Raw genomic sequence first — 14,145 nt, 5'->3', positions numbered from 1 at the left:
ACATGTAATGAACCAAAAACAGTTGAACACATCCTTATACACTGCAAAGCAAATAAAAATGAAACTAGGCCTACTAAAGGAGCTGCAGAAAATAGAAAATAAAACATTGAGATTTTTATAAGAGACAGGAATTGAGTTATAAAAATCTTTTTTTTTTTTGAGAGAGAGAAAAAAATATTTATTTCCTATAGATGCTCCACTTCAGTTCAGCAGGTGCCGGTAATCACCAAAACTGGTTTGCCAACTGCCAATAAAGTGAAAAAAAAAAGAAAAGAAGAAGACCTAATGCACAGATCCAATATAATGATACACATTCGATCAACTGTGTAGTTAAGACAACCGACTGTTTACGAGAATACTTGCGGGTATTTTGACAGTTTTGTGTGTATGTGTCCATTAACGCACATGTATTTCGTTACAGTATGATGTAACGAAATGGTGACTTTGGCAGATTGATACTCACTTTGTACAACTGATTTGAAACAGAAGATTCATAAAGGTTTCGAAGCTTCATGCAGTGTTTCGGAATCGCCAATCACTAAAGAAGATGTGAAAGAGGAATCAGTTTGGTGTTTGCAAGCTATCTGAAACATGCCTCTCTATGTGTGCATGCTTCGGGTGTGTGCAGCTGTGCAAAGCAGGAGACAAAGCAGGAGCAAATTATAAACTTTTACTATGATGGCTAAACTAAGCAACTCATCTGCAAGCGTGAGGGCTGGTCCGTACGGATCACGTAACAACTACAATCTGTTTCACCCCTAATTTAAATGATGAATTGTGAGGGAAGTGGTTCCTGTGCTAAATTGGAAGAATGAAAAAGTGTTGGATAGTTTGGATTTGTTAACCATGTGTTATTCACACAGGTGACTGAATAATTCAATATTTAATCCCTGTGTGAATAACATTCAGCATCTGACTCGGTTTGTATTGATTCGAGTCTGAATTCAATACAAACTGAGTCAGATGATGCTAGCAGCAGCACATCTGTGTAAATGTGCTGAGCAAGGATGTAAAGTAACGAATTACAAATACTCATGTTACTGTAATTACGTTGTTTTATCAGAAATGGTAATTTTTAAGTAAAATTGTGTGCTTTTATTTGAGTAGGCCTACAGAGTGTATCTCTGTACTTTACTCCTCTACTTTCCCTCCCTTTTGATCGTTACATGTTTGTTAATTTTAATTTTTTTTGTATCTATCAATGTGATTGGATAGGGAGAGAGAAATCGGTCTCGTGACTCCTCAAATCAAATCGCTCATAGAAAAATCAAACCACAGCAGTAGATGGTGCCAACTGCTGTTATTCATGCTGCTGTGGAAGCACATTCAAGCGTCAATTTAATAGAGATGTCAGCATATTCCTCTATTTGAAGAAACATGTTAAGGTAAATTTAGGGCTTCTGCTTACACCAGATCCTCCTGTCTACACTCATGTTGAAGGGCATCACGGGAACTGCGCTCCAGTGGTTCGAGTCTTACCTCTCAGGTAGGTCCTTCAGGGTATCTTGGAGAGGTGAGGTGTCCAAGTCACATCATCTTGCTACTGGGGTACCTCAGGGCTCTGTGCTTGGACCACTTCTCTTCTCCATCTACACGTCATCACTAGGATCGGTCATTCAGGATCATGGTTTCTCCTATCATTGTTATGCTGATGACACACAACTCTACCTCTCATTCCAACCAGATGATCCGACGGTTGCTGGTCGTATCACAGCCTGCCTGACAGCTATTTCTGCCTGGATGAAGGACCACCACCTCCAACTCAACCTTGCAAAAACGGAACTGCTTGTGATCAGTGCAAACCCAACACTTCATCACAACCTTTCAGTTCAACTTGGGTCTTCAACCATCACTCCTTCCAGGACAGCCAGAAACCTTGGAGTGGTGATGGATGATTGTCTAACCTTCACAGATCATGTTGCAGCAACGACCCGGTCCTGCTGATTTGCCTTGTACAACATCAGGAAGATTAGACCCTTCCTATCGGAACATTCCACACAAATTTTTGTCCAAGCTCTTGTTCTATCCAGACTGGACTACTGTAATGCTCTCTTGGCTGGCCTTCCAGTATGCACTATCAAGCCTCTGCAACTGATCCAGAATGCTGCAGCAAGACTGGTCTTCAACGAACCGAAGAGAACGCACGTCACTCCTCTCTTCATCAGTCTGCATTGGCTGCCAGTAGCTGCTCGCATCCAATTCAAGGCTCTGATGTTTGCCTACAGAACGACCGCTGGCTCTGCACCGTTATACCTTAACTCACTACTTCAGACTTACGCGCCTTCCAGAAACTTGCGTTCTGCAAGTGAACGGCGCCTTGTGGTGCCATCACTTAGGGGCACAAAATCACTCTCCCGGACCTTCTCCGGGACTGTTCCTGGCTGGTGGAATGACCTACCACGCTCTATCCGTGCAGCTGTGTCTCTAGCCATTTTCAAAAAAAGGCTAAAGACGTATCTTTTTCGGCAGCACTTGGCCCAGTAGTAGTAGCACTTACCTTGACTAATATTCTTCTATCTTCTATCTGTGTATTTATTTAAAAAAAAAAAAAAATTCGCTATGAGCACTTTACTAACATAACTGTGACTTCACTCAGCACTTACATACTGTTGTTCTCATGTTGATTTGACTGATTCTACTACTCTCATTTGTAAGTCGCTTTGGATAAAAGCGTCTGCTAAATGACTAAATGTAAATGTAATTAACTGTATAGGCTAGCGGGGGCTGCAATTTGCTGCGAGGTTGTGGGTATTGCGTATAACTCCCGCAATTGCCACGTTCATAATGCCATTTACATTTATATAGAGAGATGCGCGAAATGCACGTCTCCCGCTCGCGCGCATGTTGGGGACATTCTAAAGCGCTTATGTGGAACCATGTGCTTACCATGGCTTAATGCACTGAAATTGGAAGAGCAAATTCATTATTCATTGATGACCCATGGCGTTACACGTGCATCAGAGCGTGATGTGATAAAACTAGAGCTTGTTAAAGGTACAATTTGTGATATTTTTTTTCCGCTAGAGGTCGCTAGAAGCCTATTCAAAACAAAGGCGTAGTTTGATGACGTAACGTTTTAGAGTGGAAACTTGGGACATGTGGTCTCCATATCAACGGACGGTGCAAAAGAATAGGGATTGGAGTCTGGAAGAACTCATGTTCGTGGATGCGATTATTAACGTTACTGTAGTATGAAGTAGCGCAGGACCGAGTGTTGCGGGAGCTGAACGAGGAGCTGGAGCGATTGATCAACACACGCCTCACGAGCAGCGGGACTTTTATTATGACACAGTCGCCGGCGCCGCTTCCGCTTTTCCGGTCATGAGTTTACGGGAGCTGTCCTTGTCGACAGAACCAGCGGCAGATGGTAAACAGTAATTATGTTCCAGAAATAATTAACACAATCCACCATAAAACGTGCAAGAAGTAAATAAGGAACTGCTTAAAGCAAGCTAGTGGTTTGCTGGACGCTAGACACTACTTCCGTATTTGTCCACGGCACTGTTGTTATGTGGTTTCTACCTCAGTAAAGGCGGTAACAAAGGTAACTGACGTCATTGACAGGCGACTGCACTGCCCCGTGTCACTGTTTAGAATGGGAATTTTCTCATGATTTACAAGTAGTTGAAAACATTAGAGATATTGTTAGTAATCAGCTGAACAAAATATATAACACTAGCCTAGTGGTTTTTGGATATTTTACTGCAAAAATTTTACAAACTGTACCTTTAATGAACAACGTTTTTGTTTGATCCATTTCATACAGTCAGCATCAACTATCAATTGCACTTGCTCAAAAGTAGTTTTCAAGTTCAACATTTTTGTTACAGTCGTGTAGCAGCTTATACCGCCGCTGGAGCTAAAAAAAAAGATCTTTCTAATAGCATGCATTTCTTCATAATATATGTGAACTAAATTGGGCTATACATTTAGACTGGATAATACATTTAAATTATTTAATATGCAACTTTAAACTTCTTCAAGAATTTATCTTTGCATTTAAGTATCTGCTGATTAACACAGCATCATATTCTATTCCAAATCATTAGCCTACTCCTATATTCTGAAAATAATAATAATAATGATTTTAGGTCAGCATCACCAAATGAATGCATTAGAATTTTATTTAAAAATTAAATAAAAAATAAAATATATGGCACCAACCATCTGACACCTGAAACAAATAATGATCCATTAGAGGTTCCTGCAACAACTGATTGGTCTGAGGCAATAAGCTATTAAACTGTGATTGGTGATCATTAGAGGCAGGAACTATTAAAAAAAAGACCAGTTCAGTAACAATTTTACATTGTTCAACTTTTCTTCTTTTTGTAGTGGGTGTTGAGAATAGTTAATGGTAGTTTTGGTTGGATATGGGTGATGCCACTATGCAATTTTTGAAGTATGTTGTTTTGAATTAATTTATGTATTTATTAGTACATTTTTTTTCTACCAGTTGCTAAAAATAACTTGTTTTACAGGATTTTTTTGGCAGTACTCTTAATCCTTGTTTGTGACAGTGCTTCTAATGGTAAGTTTATCCAGTTAAACTATGCAAATTAATTGTCAACACAGTTTTAATAATGCCTTTTGTCTTTTTATTATAGTTTATGGTTATAGCTCTGTCACCAATGGAGACTATCCTGGATATCATAACCCTAAAGTGGATAATGTTAAGCAACAGAGTTTCTCCAGCTGGTGTGACCCAAATGTAGCACAACCAACCAAGCCCCTGGGTTCCAAGAACATTTATAGTGCTGCAGTTAGGGTAGGATATGGTACTGGAAGCCACAGTTCTCAGACTGGCTCTTTGGGTGAAAAAACTGGTTTTAATTCTGACACTAGAAGCCAACTTCAGGGACCTCAAGTTGCTTCAGCTGGAAGTGGCAGTCATGTTTATGGCTCTGTGGGTAGTGCAGCGAGTATGGGCACATCAGGGTATGGTTTAAGTCCGTCAACTAGTGTTCAAGGCTCTGACACCATGCATTCTTCATTGGTCTTGATGCCATTTCAGCAAACCAATGATTCTGTTCCTAAGCCTGTGCAGCTTGCTTACCAAATTTCACTGCAAACCAGCAGTGAGCCTATGGCAAAGCCCAAAAGTCAACAGCTAGTGCAGTCTGTCTCCCAGATCAGTGGTGAGCAACTAGCACAATCAGTCTCTGGAACCATGCCCCAGTTTAGTGGCCAACATCTGGCACAAGCCAGCTCTCATTCTGCAGTGGACCGTAGATTGATGCTTAAGCCTCAGAGAGATAGACTTTGGCAAACTGGTTCCAAACTTTTTTCAGTTTCCAGGCCAGTTCAGTATCCAAGCTTTGGCGTTCCCAGGCCTTTGCAGCCAAAAAATGAGTCCAAGTCACAACCTAGTTACCAAATAGTGCAACATGGAAGTCAGTTAGTCAGCCAGCAATTAACTGAGTCCAGTGACCAGTCCGTGGTGCAGGCTAGTGGCCAGCAACCAGTACAAAACCTCTACGAAGCCATAGTTCAACCAAGCAGCCAGCACCGTGCACAGATCAGCGGCCAACAAATGGCTCAAACCATTTCTCCGTTAGTGTCTCAGCCCAGTGGGCTGCAAGAAGCACAGGCCTGTTCCCAGTCTGTGGTCCAGCCCAGCAACCAGCAACTAACTCAATCTAGTTCTCAGTCTGTGACTCAGCCCATTGGATTGCAAGAGGCACAAGCCAGTTCCCAGTCTGTGGTCCAGCCCAGCAACCAGCAACTAGCTCAATCTAGTTCTCAGTCTGTGACTCAGCCCAGTGGATTGCAAGAGGCACAAGCCAGTTCCCAGTCTGTGGTCCAGCCCAGCAACCAGCACCTAGCTCAATCTAGTTCTCAGTCTGTGACTCAGCCCAGTGGATTGCAAGAGGCACAAGCCAGTTCCCAGTCTGTGGTCCAGCCCAGCAACCAGCAACTAGCTCAATCTAGTTCTCAGTCTGTGAGTCAGCCCAGTGGATTGCAAGAGGCACAAGCCAGTTCCCAGTCTGTGGTCCAGCCCAGCAACCAGCAACTAGCTCAATCCAGTTCTCAGTCTGTGCCTAAGCCCAGCAGCCAGCAACTCTCACAGGCTATTAACTTCTCTGTGTCTCAGCCTAGCAGTCAACCAGTGCAAGCCAGTGCCCAGTCTGCAGCCCAGACCTCCAGCCAGCAACTAGTGCAGGCCAGCCAATCTGTCTCCCAGTCCAGTGGTCAGCAACCAGTACAAGCCATTTATGAAGCCATTGCTCAACCAAGCAGCCATCAATTCCCACAAGCCATTGACCTTTCTGTGTCTCAGCACAGCAGTCAACAAGTGCAAGCCAGTGGCCAGTCTGCAGCCCAGACCTCCAGCCAGCAACTAGCGCAGGCCAGTCAACAAGTGCTAGCCAGTGGCCAGTCTGCAGCCCAGACCTCCAGCCAGCAACTAGCACAGGCCAGCCAATCTGTTGCCCAGTCCAGTGCCCAGCAACCAGCACAGGTTGGCTATGTGTCTGTGACTCAGCCCAGTGGCCTGACTATTTTCAGGCCCAAAGAAGGTAGATTGCAGTTTGGCTCCAATGACTTTTCTAGTACCAGGCCACTTCAGAAACCAAGTTTTAGCTCTGTAGTTCAGTCCAGTAGCCAACAACTAGCACAAGCCAGGTACCAGTCTGTGGCCCAGCCCAGTGTCCAACAACCAGCACAAGCCAGGTACCAGTCTGTGGCCCAGCCCAGTGGGCTGCAACCAGCACAAGCCAGGTACCAGTCTGTGGCCCAGCCCAGTGGTTTTCAACCAGCACAAGCCAGCTACCAGTCTGTGGCCCAGTTCAGTGTGCAACAACTAGCACAAGCCAGATACCAGTCTGTGGCCCAGCCCAGTGGGCTGCAACCAGCCCAAGCCAGCTACCAGTCTGTGTCCCAGCCCAGTGTCCAACAACCAGCACAAACCAGCTTCCAGTCTGTGGCCCAGCCCAGTGGGCTGCAACTAGCTCAATCCAGTTCTCAGTCCGTGCCTAAGCCCAGCAGCCAGCAACTCTCACAGGCTATTAACTTCTCTGTGTCTCAGCCTAGCAATCAACCAGTGCAAGCCAATGCCCAGTCTGCAGCCCAGACCTCCAGCCAGCAACTAGCGCAGGCCAGTCAACAAGTGCAAGCCAGTGCCCAGTCTGCAGCCCAGACCTCCAGCCAGCAACTAGCGCAGGCCAGCCAATCTGTCTCCCAGTCCAGTGGTCAGCAACCAGTACAAGCCACTTATGAAGCCATTGCTCAACCAAGCAGCCATCAATTCCCACAAGCCATTGACCTTTCTGTGTCTCAGCACAGCAGTCAACAAGTGCAAGCCAGTGGCCAGTCTGCAGCCCAGACCTCCAGCCAGCAACTAGCGCAGGCCAGTCAACAAGTGCTAGCCAGTGGCCAGTCTGCAGCCCAGACCTCCAGCCAGCAACTAGCACAGGCCAGCCAATCTGTTGCCCAGTCCAGTGCCCAGCAACCAGCACAGGTTGACTATGTGTCTGTGACTCAGCCCAGTGGCCTGACTATTTTCAGGCCCAAAGAAGGTAGATTGCAGTTTGGCTCCAATGACTTTTCTAGTACCAGGCCACTTCAGAAACCAAGTTTTAGCTCTGTAGTTCAGTCCAGTAGCCAACAACTAGCACAAGCCAGGTACCAGTCTGTGGCCGAGCCCAGTGGGCTGCAACCAGCACAAGCCAGCTACCAGTCTGTGTCCCAGCCCAGTGTCCAACAACCAGCACAAACCAGCTTCCAGTCTGTGGCCGAGCCCAGTGGGCTGCAACCAGCACAAGCCAACTACCAGTCTGTGGCCCAGCCCAGTGTCCAACAACCAGCACAAGCCAGCTACCAGTCTGTGGCCCAGCCCAGTGGTCTTCAACCAGCACAAGCCAGCTACCAGTCTGTGGCCCAGTCCAGTGTGCAACAACTAGCACAAGCCAGATACCAGTCTGTGGCCCAGCCCAGTGGGCTGCAACCAGCACAAGCCAGCTACCAGTCTGTGTCCCAGCCCAGTGTCCAACAACCAGCACAAACCAGCTTCCAGTCTGTGGCCGAGCCCAGTGGGCTGCAACCAGCACAAGCCAACTACCAGTCTGTGGCCCAGCCCAGTGTCCAACAACCAGCACAAGCCAGCTACCAGTCTGTGGCCCAGCCCAGTGGGCTGCAATCAGCACAAGCCAGCTACCAGTCTGTGGCCCAGCCCAGTGGGCTGCAAGTAGCTCAATCCAGTTCTCAGTCCGTGCCTAAGCCCAGCAGCCAGCAACTCTCACAGGCTATTAACTTCTCTGTGTCTCAGCCTAGCAGTCAACCAGTGCAAGCCACTGCCCAGTCTGCAGCCCAGACCTCCAGCCAGCAACTAGCGCAGGCCAGTCAACAAGTGCAAGCCAGTGGTCCGTCTGCTGCCCAGACCTCCAGCCAGCAACTAGCACAGGCCAGCCAATCTGTTGCCCAGTCCAGTGCCCAGCAACCAGCACAGGTTAGCTATGTGTCTGTGACTCAGCCCAGTGGCCTGACTATTTTCAGGCCCAAAAAAGGTAGATTGCAGTTTGGCTCCAATGACTTTTCTAGTACCAGGCCACTTCAGAAACCAAGTTTTAGCTCTGTAGTTCAGTCCAGTAGCCAAAAACTAGCACAAGCCAGGTACCAGTCTGTGGCCCAGCCCAGTGTCCAACAACCAGCACAAGCCAGTTACCAGTCTGTGGCCCAGCCCAGTGGGCTGCAACCAGCACAAGCCAGCTACCAGTCTGTGGCCCAGCCCAGTGTCCAACAACCAGCACAAGCCAGCTACCAGTCTGTGGCCCAGCCCAGTGGGCTGCAACCAGCACAAACCAGCTACCAGTCTGTGGCCCAGCCCAGTGGGCTGCAACCAGCACAAGCCAGCTACCAGTCTGTGGCCCAGCCCAGTGTCCAACAACCAGCACAAGCCAGTTACCAGTCTGTGGCCCAGCCCAGTGGGCTGCAACCAGCACAAACCAGCTACCAGTCTGTGGCCCAGCCCAGTGGGCTGCAACCAGCACAAACCAGCTACCAGTCTGTGGCCCAGCCCAGTGGGCTGCAACCAGCACAAGCCAGCTACCAGTCTGCGGCCCAGACAGCAACATAGTGTGGCCCAGATCCGGCCCACATCTGGTACATGTGGATTACACGCGGACCGGATGTGGGCCGGATCTGGGCCGACACTAATTTGCTGTCAAGGGGTCAGCCCAGTGTCCTAAAACCAGCTCAAGCCAGCTACCCATCTGTGTTCCAGCAAATAAGGCCACAGAATGCACAAGCCAGCTATCAGTCTGTGGCCCAGCCCAGTGGGCTGCAACCAGCACAAGCCAGCTACCAGTCTGTGGCCCAGCCCAGTGTCCAACAACCAGCACAAGCTAGCTACCAGTCTGTGGTCCAGCCCAGCAACCAGCAACTAGCTCAATCCAGTTCTCAGTCTGTGCCTCAGCCCAGCAGCCAGCAACTCCCACAAGCTATTAACCCCTCTTTGTCTCAGCCTAGCAGTCAACCAGTGCAAGCTAGTGACCAGTCTGCAGCCCAGACCTCCAGCCAGCAACTAGCGCAGGCCAGTCAACAAGTGCAAGCCAGTGGCCAGTCTGCAGCCCAGACCTCCAGCCAGCAACTAGCGCAGCCCAGCCAACCTGTCTCCCAGTCCAGTGGCCAGCAACCAGTACAAGCCATTTATGAGGCCATTGCTCAACCAAGCAGCCATCAATTCCCACAAGCCATTGACCTTTCTGTGTCTCAGCACAGCAGTCAACAAGTGCAAGCCAGTGGCCAGTCTGGAGCCCAGACCTCCAGCCAGCAATTGGCACAGGCCAGTCAACAAGTGCAAGCCAGTGGCCAGTCAGCAGCCCAGACCTCCAGCCAGCAATTGGCACAGGCCAGCCAATCTGTCGCCCAGTCCAGTGGCCAGCAACCAGCACAGGGTAGCTATGTGTCTGTGACTCAGCCCAGTGGCCTGACTATTTTCAAGCCCAAAAAAGGTAGATTGCAGTTTGGCTCTAATGACTTTTCTAGTACCAGGCCACTTCAGAAACCAAGTGTTAGCTCTGTAGTTCAGTCCAGTAGCCAACAGCTAGCACAAGCCAGCTACCAGTCTGTGGCCCAGCCCAGTGTCCAACAACCAGCCCAAGCTCGCTACCAGTCTGTGGGTCAGCCCAGTGTCCTCAAACCAGCTCAAGCCAGCTACCCATCTCTGTTCCAGCAAGTAAGGCCACAGAATGCACAAGCCAGCTATCAGTCTATGGCCCAGCCCAGTGGGCTGCAACCAGCACAAGCCAGCTACCAGTCTGTAGCCCAGCCCAGTGTCCAACAACCAGCACAAGCTAGCTACCAGTCTGTGGTCCAGCCCAGCAACCAGCAACTAGCTCAATCCAGTTCTCAGTCTGTGCCTCAGCCCAGCAGCCAGCAACTCCCACAAGCTATTAACCCCTCTGTGTCTCAGCCTAGCAGTCAACCAGTGCAAGCCATTGGCCAGTCTGGAGCCCAGATCTCCAGCCAGCAACTAGCGCAGGCCAGTCAACAATTGCAAGCCAGTGGCCAGTCTGGAGCCCAGACTTCCAGCCAGCAACTAGCACAGGCCAGTCAACAAGTGCAAGCCAGTGGCCAATCTACAGCCCAGACTTCCAGCCAGCAACTAGCACAGGCCAGTCAACAAATGCAAGCCAGTGGCCAGTCTGGAGCCCAGACTTCCAGCCAGCAACTAGCACAGGCCAGTCAACAAGTGCAAGCCAGTGGCCAGTCTGCAGCCCAGACCTTGAGCCAGCAACTAGCACAAGCCAGCCAATCTGTCACCCAGTCCAGTGGCCAGCAACCAGCACAGGGTAGCTATGTGTCTGTGACTCAGCCCAGTGGCCTGACTATTTTCAAGCCCAAAAAAGGTAGCTTGCAGTTTGGCTCTAATGACTTTTCTAGTACCAGGCCACTTCAGAAACCAAGTTTTAGCTCTGTAGTTCAGTCCAGTAGCCAACAACTAGCACAAGCCAGGTACCAGTCTGTGGCCCAGCCCAGTGTCCAACAACCAGCACAAGCCAGCTACCAGTCTGTGGGTCAGCCCAGTGTCCTAAAACCAGCTCAAGCCAGCTACCCATCTGTGTTCCAGCAAGTAAGGCCACAGAATGCACAAGCCAGCTACCAGTCTGTGGGTCAGCCCAGTGTCCTAAAACCAGCTCAACCCAGCTACCCATCTGTGTTCCAGCAAGTAAGGCCACAGAATGCACAAGCCAGCTACCAGTCTGTGGGTCAGCCCAGTGTCCTAAAACCAGCTCAAGCCAGCTACCCATCTGTGTTCCAGCAAGTTGGGTCACAGGATGCACAAGCCAGCAGCCAACAGTCAAATGCCAGCTACCAGTCTGAACTCCAGGAGAGTGGACAAACTTTCAAGCCAGTGAAGTCCCAAGGTGGACACCTTTATCAGATTGACTCCAAGCTTTATTCATGTCAGGAATTTGTATCGCAGCCCAGTTACCAGCTTGCAGGCCAACCAGGACTGTCTAGTTCTCAACCTCCATCCAGACCTAGTTCTCCATCCCTAGCTCAACAAATTGTATCTGTTGTACAGCCAAGTTACCAGGCCCCAGTGAAGTCTGGGCAGCCTACCTATGAGTCTGTGGTGCAACCCAGCCACCAAGTCCCTCCCAGACCACTGCAATCCACACTCCAGTCTGTTCTCAGACCAGCTCAGCTGCCTGAACAGCCAAGCTACCAGCCCCTAGTGTTTCCAAGCCGACAGCCTCTTGCTCCAAAGGTACAAACAAGCTTCTTGCCTCTTGGCTACCAGCCTCAAATACTGCCTAGCCCCCAGTCTCTAGGTCAGTCGGGCTACAATCCCCAAGCCATGCCGGTGCAGTCCAGCTACAAGTCACAGGCACTGTCAAGTTCTGAGACCGTTTCTCAGTCTGGATACCAGATGTCTTCAATGGCAGGGCAGTCAGGTTTCCAGTCTGAAACTCTGCCCAGCCTCCAGTCTCTAACTCAACACAGCTATTGTCCTGCAGCCATCCCAGTGGAGTCCAGGTACCAGCCCCAGGTGCAGTCAAATTATGAGGCTGTCTCTCAGCCTGGATTCCAGACCTCTTCAATGCCTGGGCAATCAAATTACCAGTCTGAATCCAGATCAAGTTCCCAAGCCCTGGAGCAGCCCAGCAGTCTCAAGTCTTCAAGCTACAGGTCTGTGTTGCAGTCAGTGCAGTCTACACTTCAGTTTCCAACACCTCTGAATTACCAGTCTGTCACAGTTCAAAATGCTCCTGCACCTGCTCGAAGGCAGCATTCAGCCCAGAGCAGGTTCAAGCTCTTGCAACAATAGCGGTTTTCTTTTTTTGTCCTTTGAAACCAATAAAATCATTGGCAAATGTCTGTCTCTTTGGTGTTTGAAGTGGAAACTTTATTTTTTTTATAATTTTTATTTGGTTTATGGTATAACGTTTCCACTGAACAGGTTTACTTCTTGGCCCTTTTAAAGGTGCCCTAGAACTTCTTTTTAAAAGATGTAATATAAGTCTAAGGTGTCCCCTGAATGTGTCTGGGAAGTTTCAGCTCAAAATACCCCATAGATTTATTTATTTTTTTTAATTCATTTTTTTTTAACTGCCTATTTTGGGGCATCATTAACTATGCACCGATATATAGGTTGCAGCCCCTTTAAATCTTGTGCTCCCCCACCCCGGAGCTCGCGCTTTCCTTAAACGGCAAATACAAAGTTCACCGAGTTACTCAAAAAATTTCAGGCTAAACATAAGTTTTATGTAATTGAACTACATATAAAATTTCCATCCATTTGGATTACATAGTTTTTACATAAACAAACTAATAAACTTAATGTGATTCATATTTGTAAGTCATATGTAAATGAAATGGGTAAGATTTACCTAATAGTATGCCCAGGCTATATAACACTGCTTAGTGTTCATGTGTTTGTGCACTACTGAGTTAAAGTACCATTGAAGCATGTGTCAGAGTTAATGAGATAATTGAGTGATGATTGACCATTATTGAAGACACCTGATGATAACAAGCAGAATCACCAAAAGAGAAAATCACAATTTTTAAGCCACCATCGTGGAGATGAGTGTTTGTTTTAGCTGGGCTCTTGGGTAATGTATTTAGAGACACAGACATCAAGAATCAGTCTGTGAATCTCAACAATGGTGACCATCAAAAAGCACGTTGCAATGCATTCTGGGAGCCACCAATCAAAATCCATCCATGGCTCCCATCATGCATTGCTGCATGAACAAATTATGAGCTAAATTGTCTTAGTAATTTCTTTTATTGTCACTATTCTTTTTCTGTTTTTATGTGACTTTTTAGTAGCTTGTTTTCTAATGTTCAGAGTTGATCTGTTGATCAGAATATGTTGTTTGTCACCGTCGTTGAGATTCACAGGTGATTCTTGATGTCTGTGTGTGCCTAACAGAAAAACTTTCATTTTTTTTTATTCTGAACAACTTTTGAGAATAGCTTTGGATATATTGAATCACAGTAGGGATGGGCGATACCGCATTTTTTTCATGTGATGCGATACAGACACTTTTTGTTACAATTTTACTGATACCGATACTGCTTATAATTTTAATTGTGTATGTGTTTTTTCAAAATAATGTTAATTTTAAGGCATTTTTTTTAATTTTAATTTAAAGGCTAATTTAAAGGCAAATTACATACACATTCTGGCCATTAATAACTCATTTATTAGACAATCAAATTTAACAACAAATAAATAAAATGTTTAAACAGCCTTCTTATAAAAATAATGATTAAATAACATAAATCTTAATAAAACAAAAATACCAACAACATAAATTGCATATTTTTACTTATTTCTTATTTTTAAACTGGCAGTTTTTTTTTTCTTATTCTTCAAAATTCTATTGTACTATTTTTTTAATATATATAAAATTTAATATATATAAAATACACACACACACATAAACACATACTGGTATTCCTACCATTAAGGGGACATTCCATACTGATTTTTATACTGTACAAACATATTCCTCTAAATCTACGTCACTGAAAACACTGTAACATTTTCAAAAAACATATTATTGATTATGATTAGTGGTAACGTTTTGTCCCCCATAACGTAAGGAATACCAGGACACCCCACACAAATAGCCTACGCACTTTATATTTGTTTTTCTTATTCGTCTAATGGTTACGACAGAGACAGTG

At 46.8% G+C, this 14,145-nt stretch overlaps 2 protein-coding genes across 5 annotated transcripts in view; one reads left to right on the top strand and one right to left on the bottom strand.

Annotated features, from left to right (window-relative positions):
* The window catches only part of arhgef10la (Rho guanine nucleotide exchange factor (GEF) 10-like a), a 162,592-nt gene that overhangs the window by 135,424 nt on the left and 13,023 nt on the right, over window positions 1–14,145 (bottom strand). The window lies entirely within an intron of this gene.
* On the top strand, window positions 679–12,274 carry LOC137021861 (fap1 adhesin-like). Its single transcript, XM_067388837.1, has 3 exons — window positions 679–733; window positions 4,608–9,048; window positions 9,166–12,274. The coding sequence occupies exons 1-3, from the start codon at window positions 679–681 to the stop codon at window positions 12,272–12,274; spliced, it is 7,605 nt and encodes a 2,534-aa protein (XP_067244938.1).

Source organism: Chanodichthys erythropterus, chromosome 6 (assembly GCF_024489055.1).
Source record: "Chanodichthys erythropterus isolate Z2021 chromosome 6, ASM2448905v1, whole genome shotgun sequence".
Lineage (NCBI taxonomy): Eukaryota > Metazoa > Chordata > Actinopteri > Cypriniformes > Xenocyprididae > Chanodichthys > Chanodichthys erythropterus.
Note: the sequence above shows the minus strand (reverse complement) of the source record. Positions and strands in the feature narration are given on the sequence as shown.

Coding starts and splice junctions, on each gene's coding strand:
- LOC137021861 (XM_067388837.1), top strand. CDS start 679: ATGGCTAAACTAAGCAACTCATCTGCAAGCGTGAGGGCTGGTCCGTAC. Junction 734..4,607: donor GGCTGGTCCGTACGGATCAC/GTAACAACTACA, acceptor TTTTTATTATAG/TTTATGGTTATAGCTCTGTC. Junction 9,049..9,165: donor CCAGCACAAGCCAGCTACCA/GTCTGCGGCCCA, acceptor TTTGCTGTCAAG/GGGTCAGCCCAGTGTCCTAA.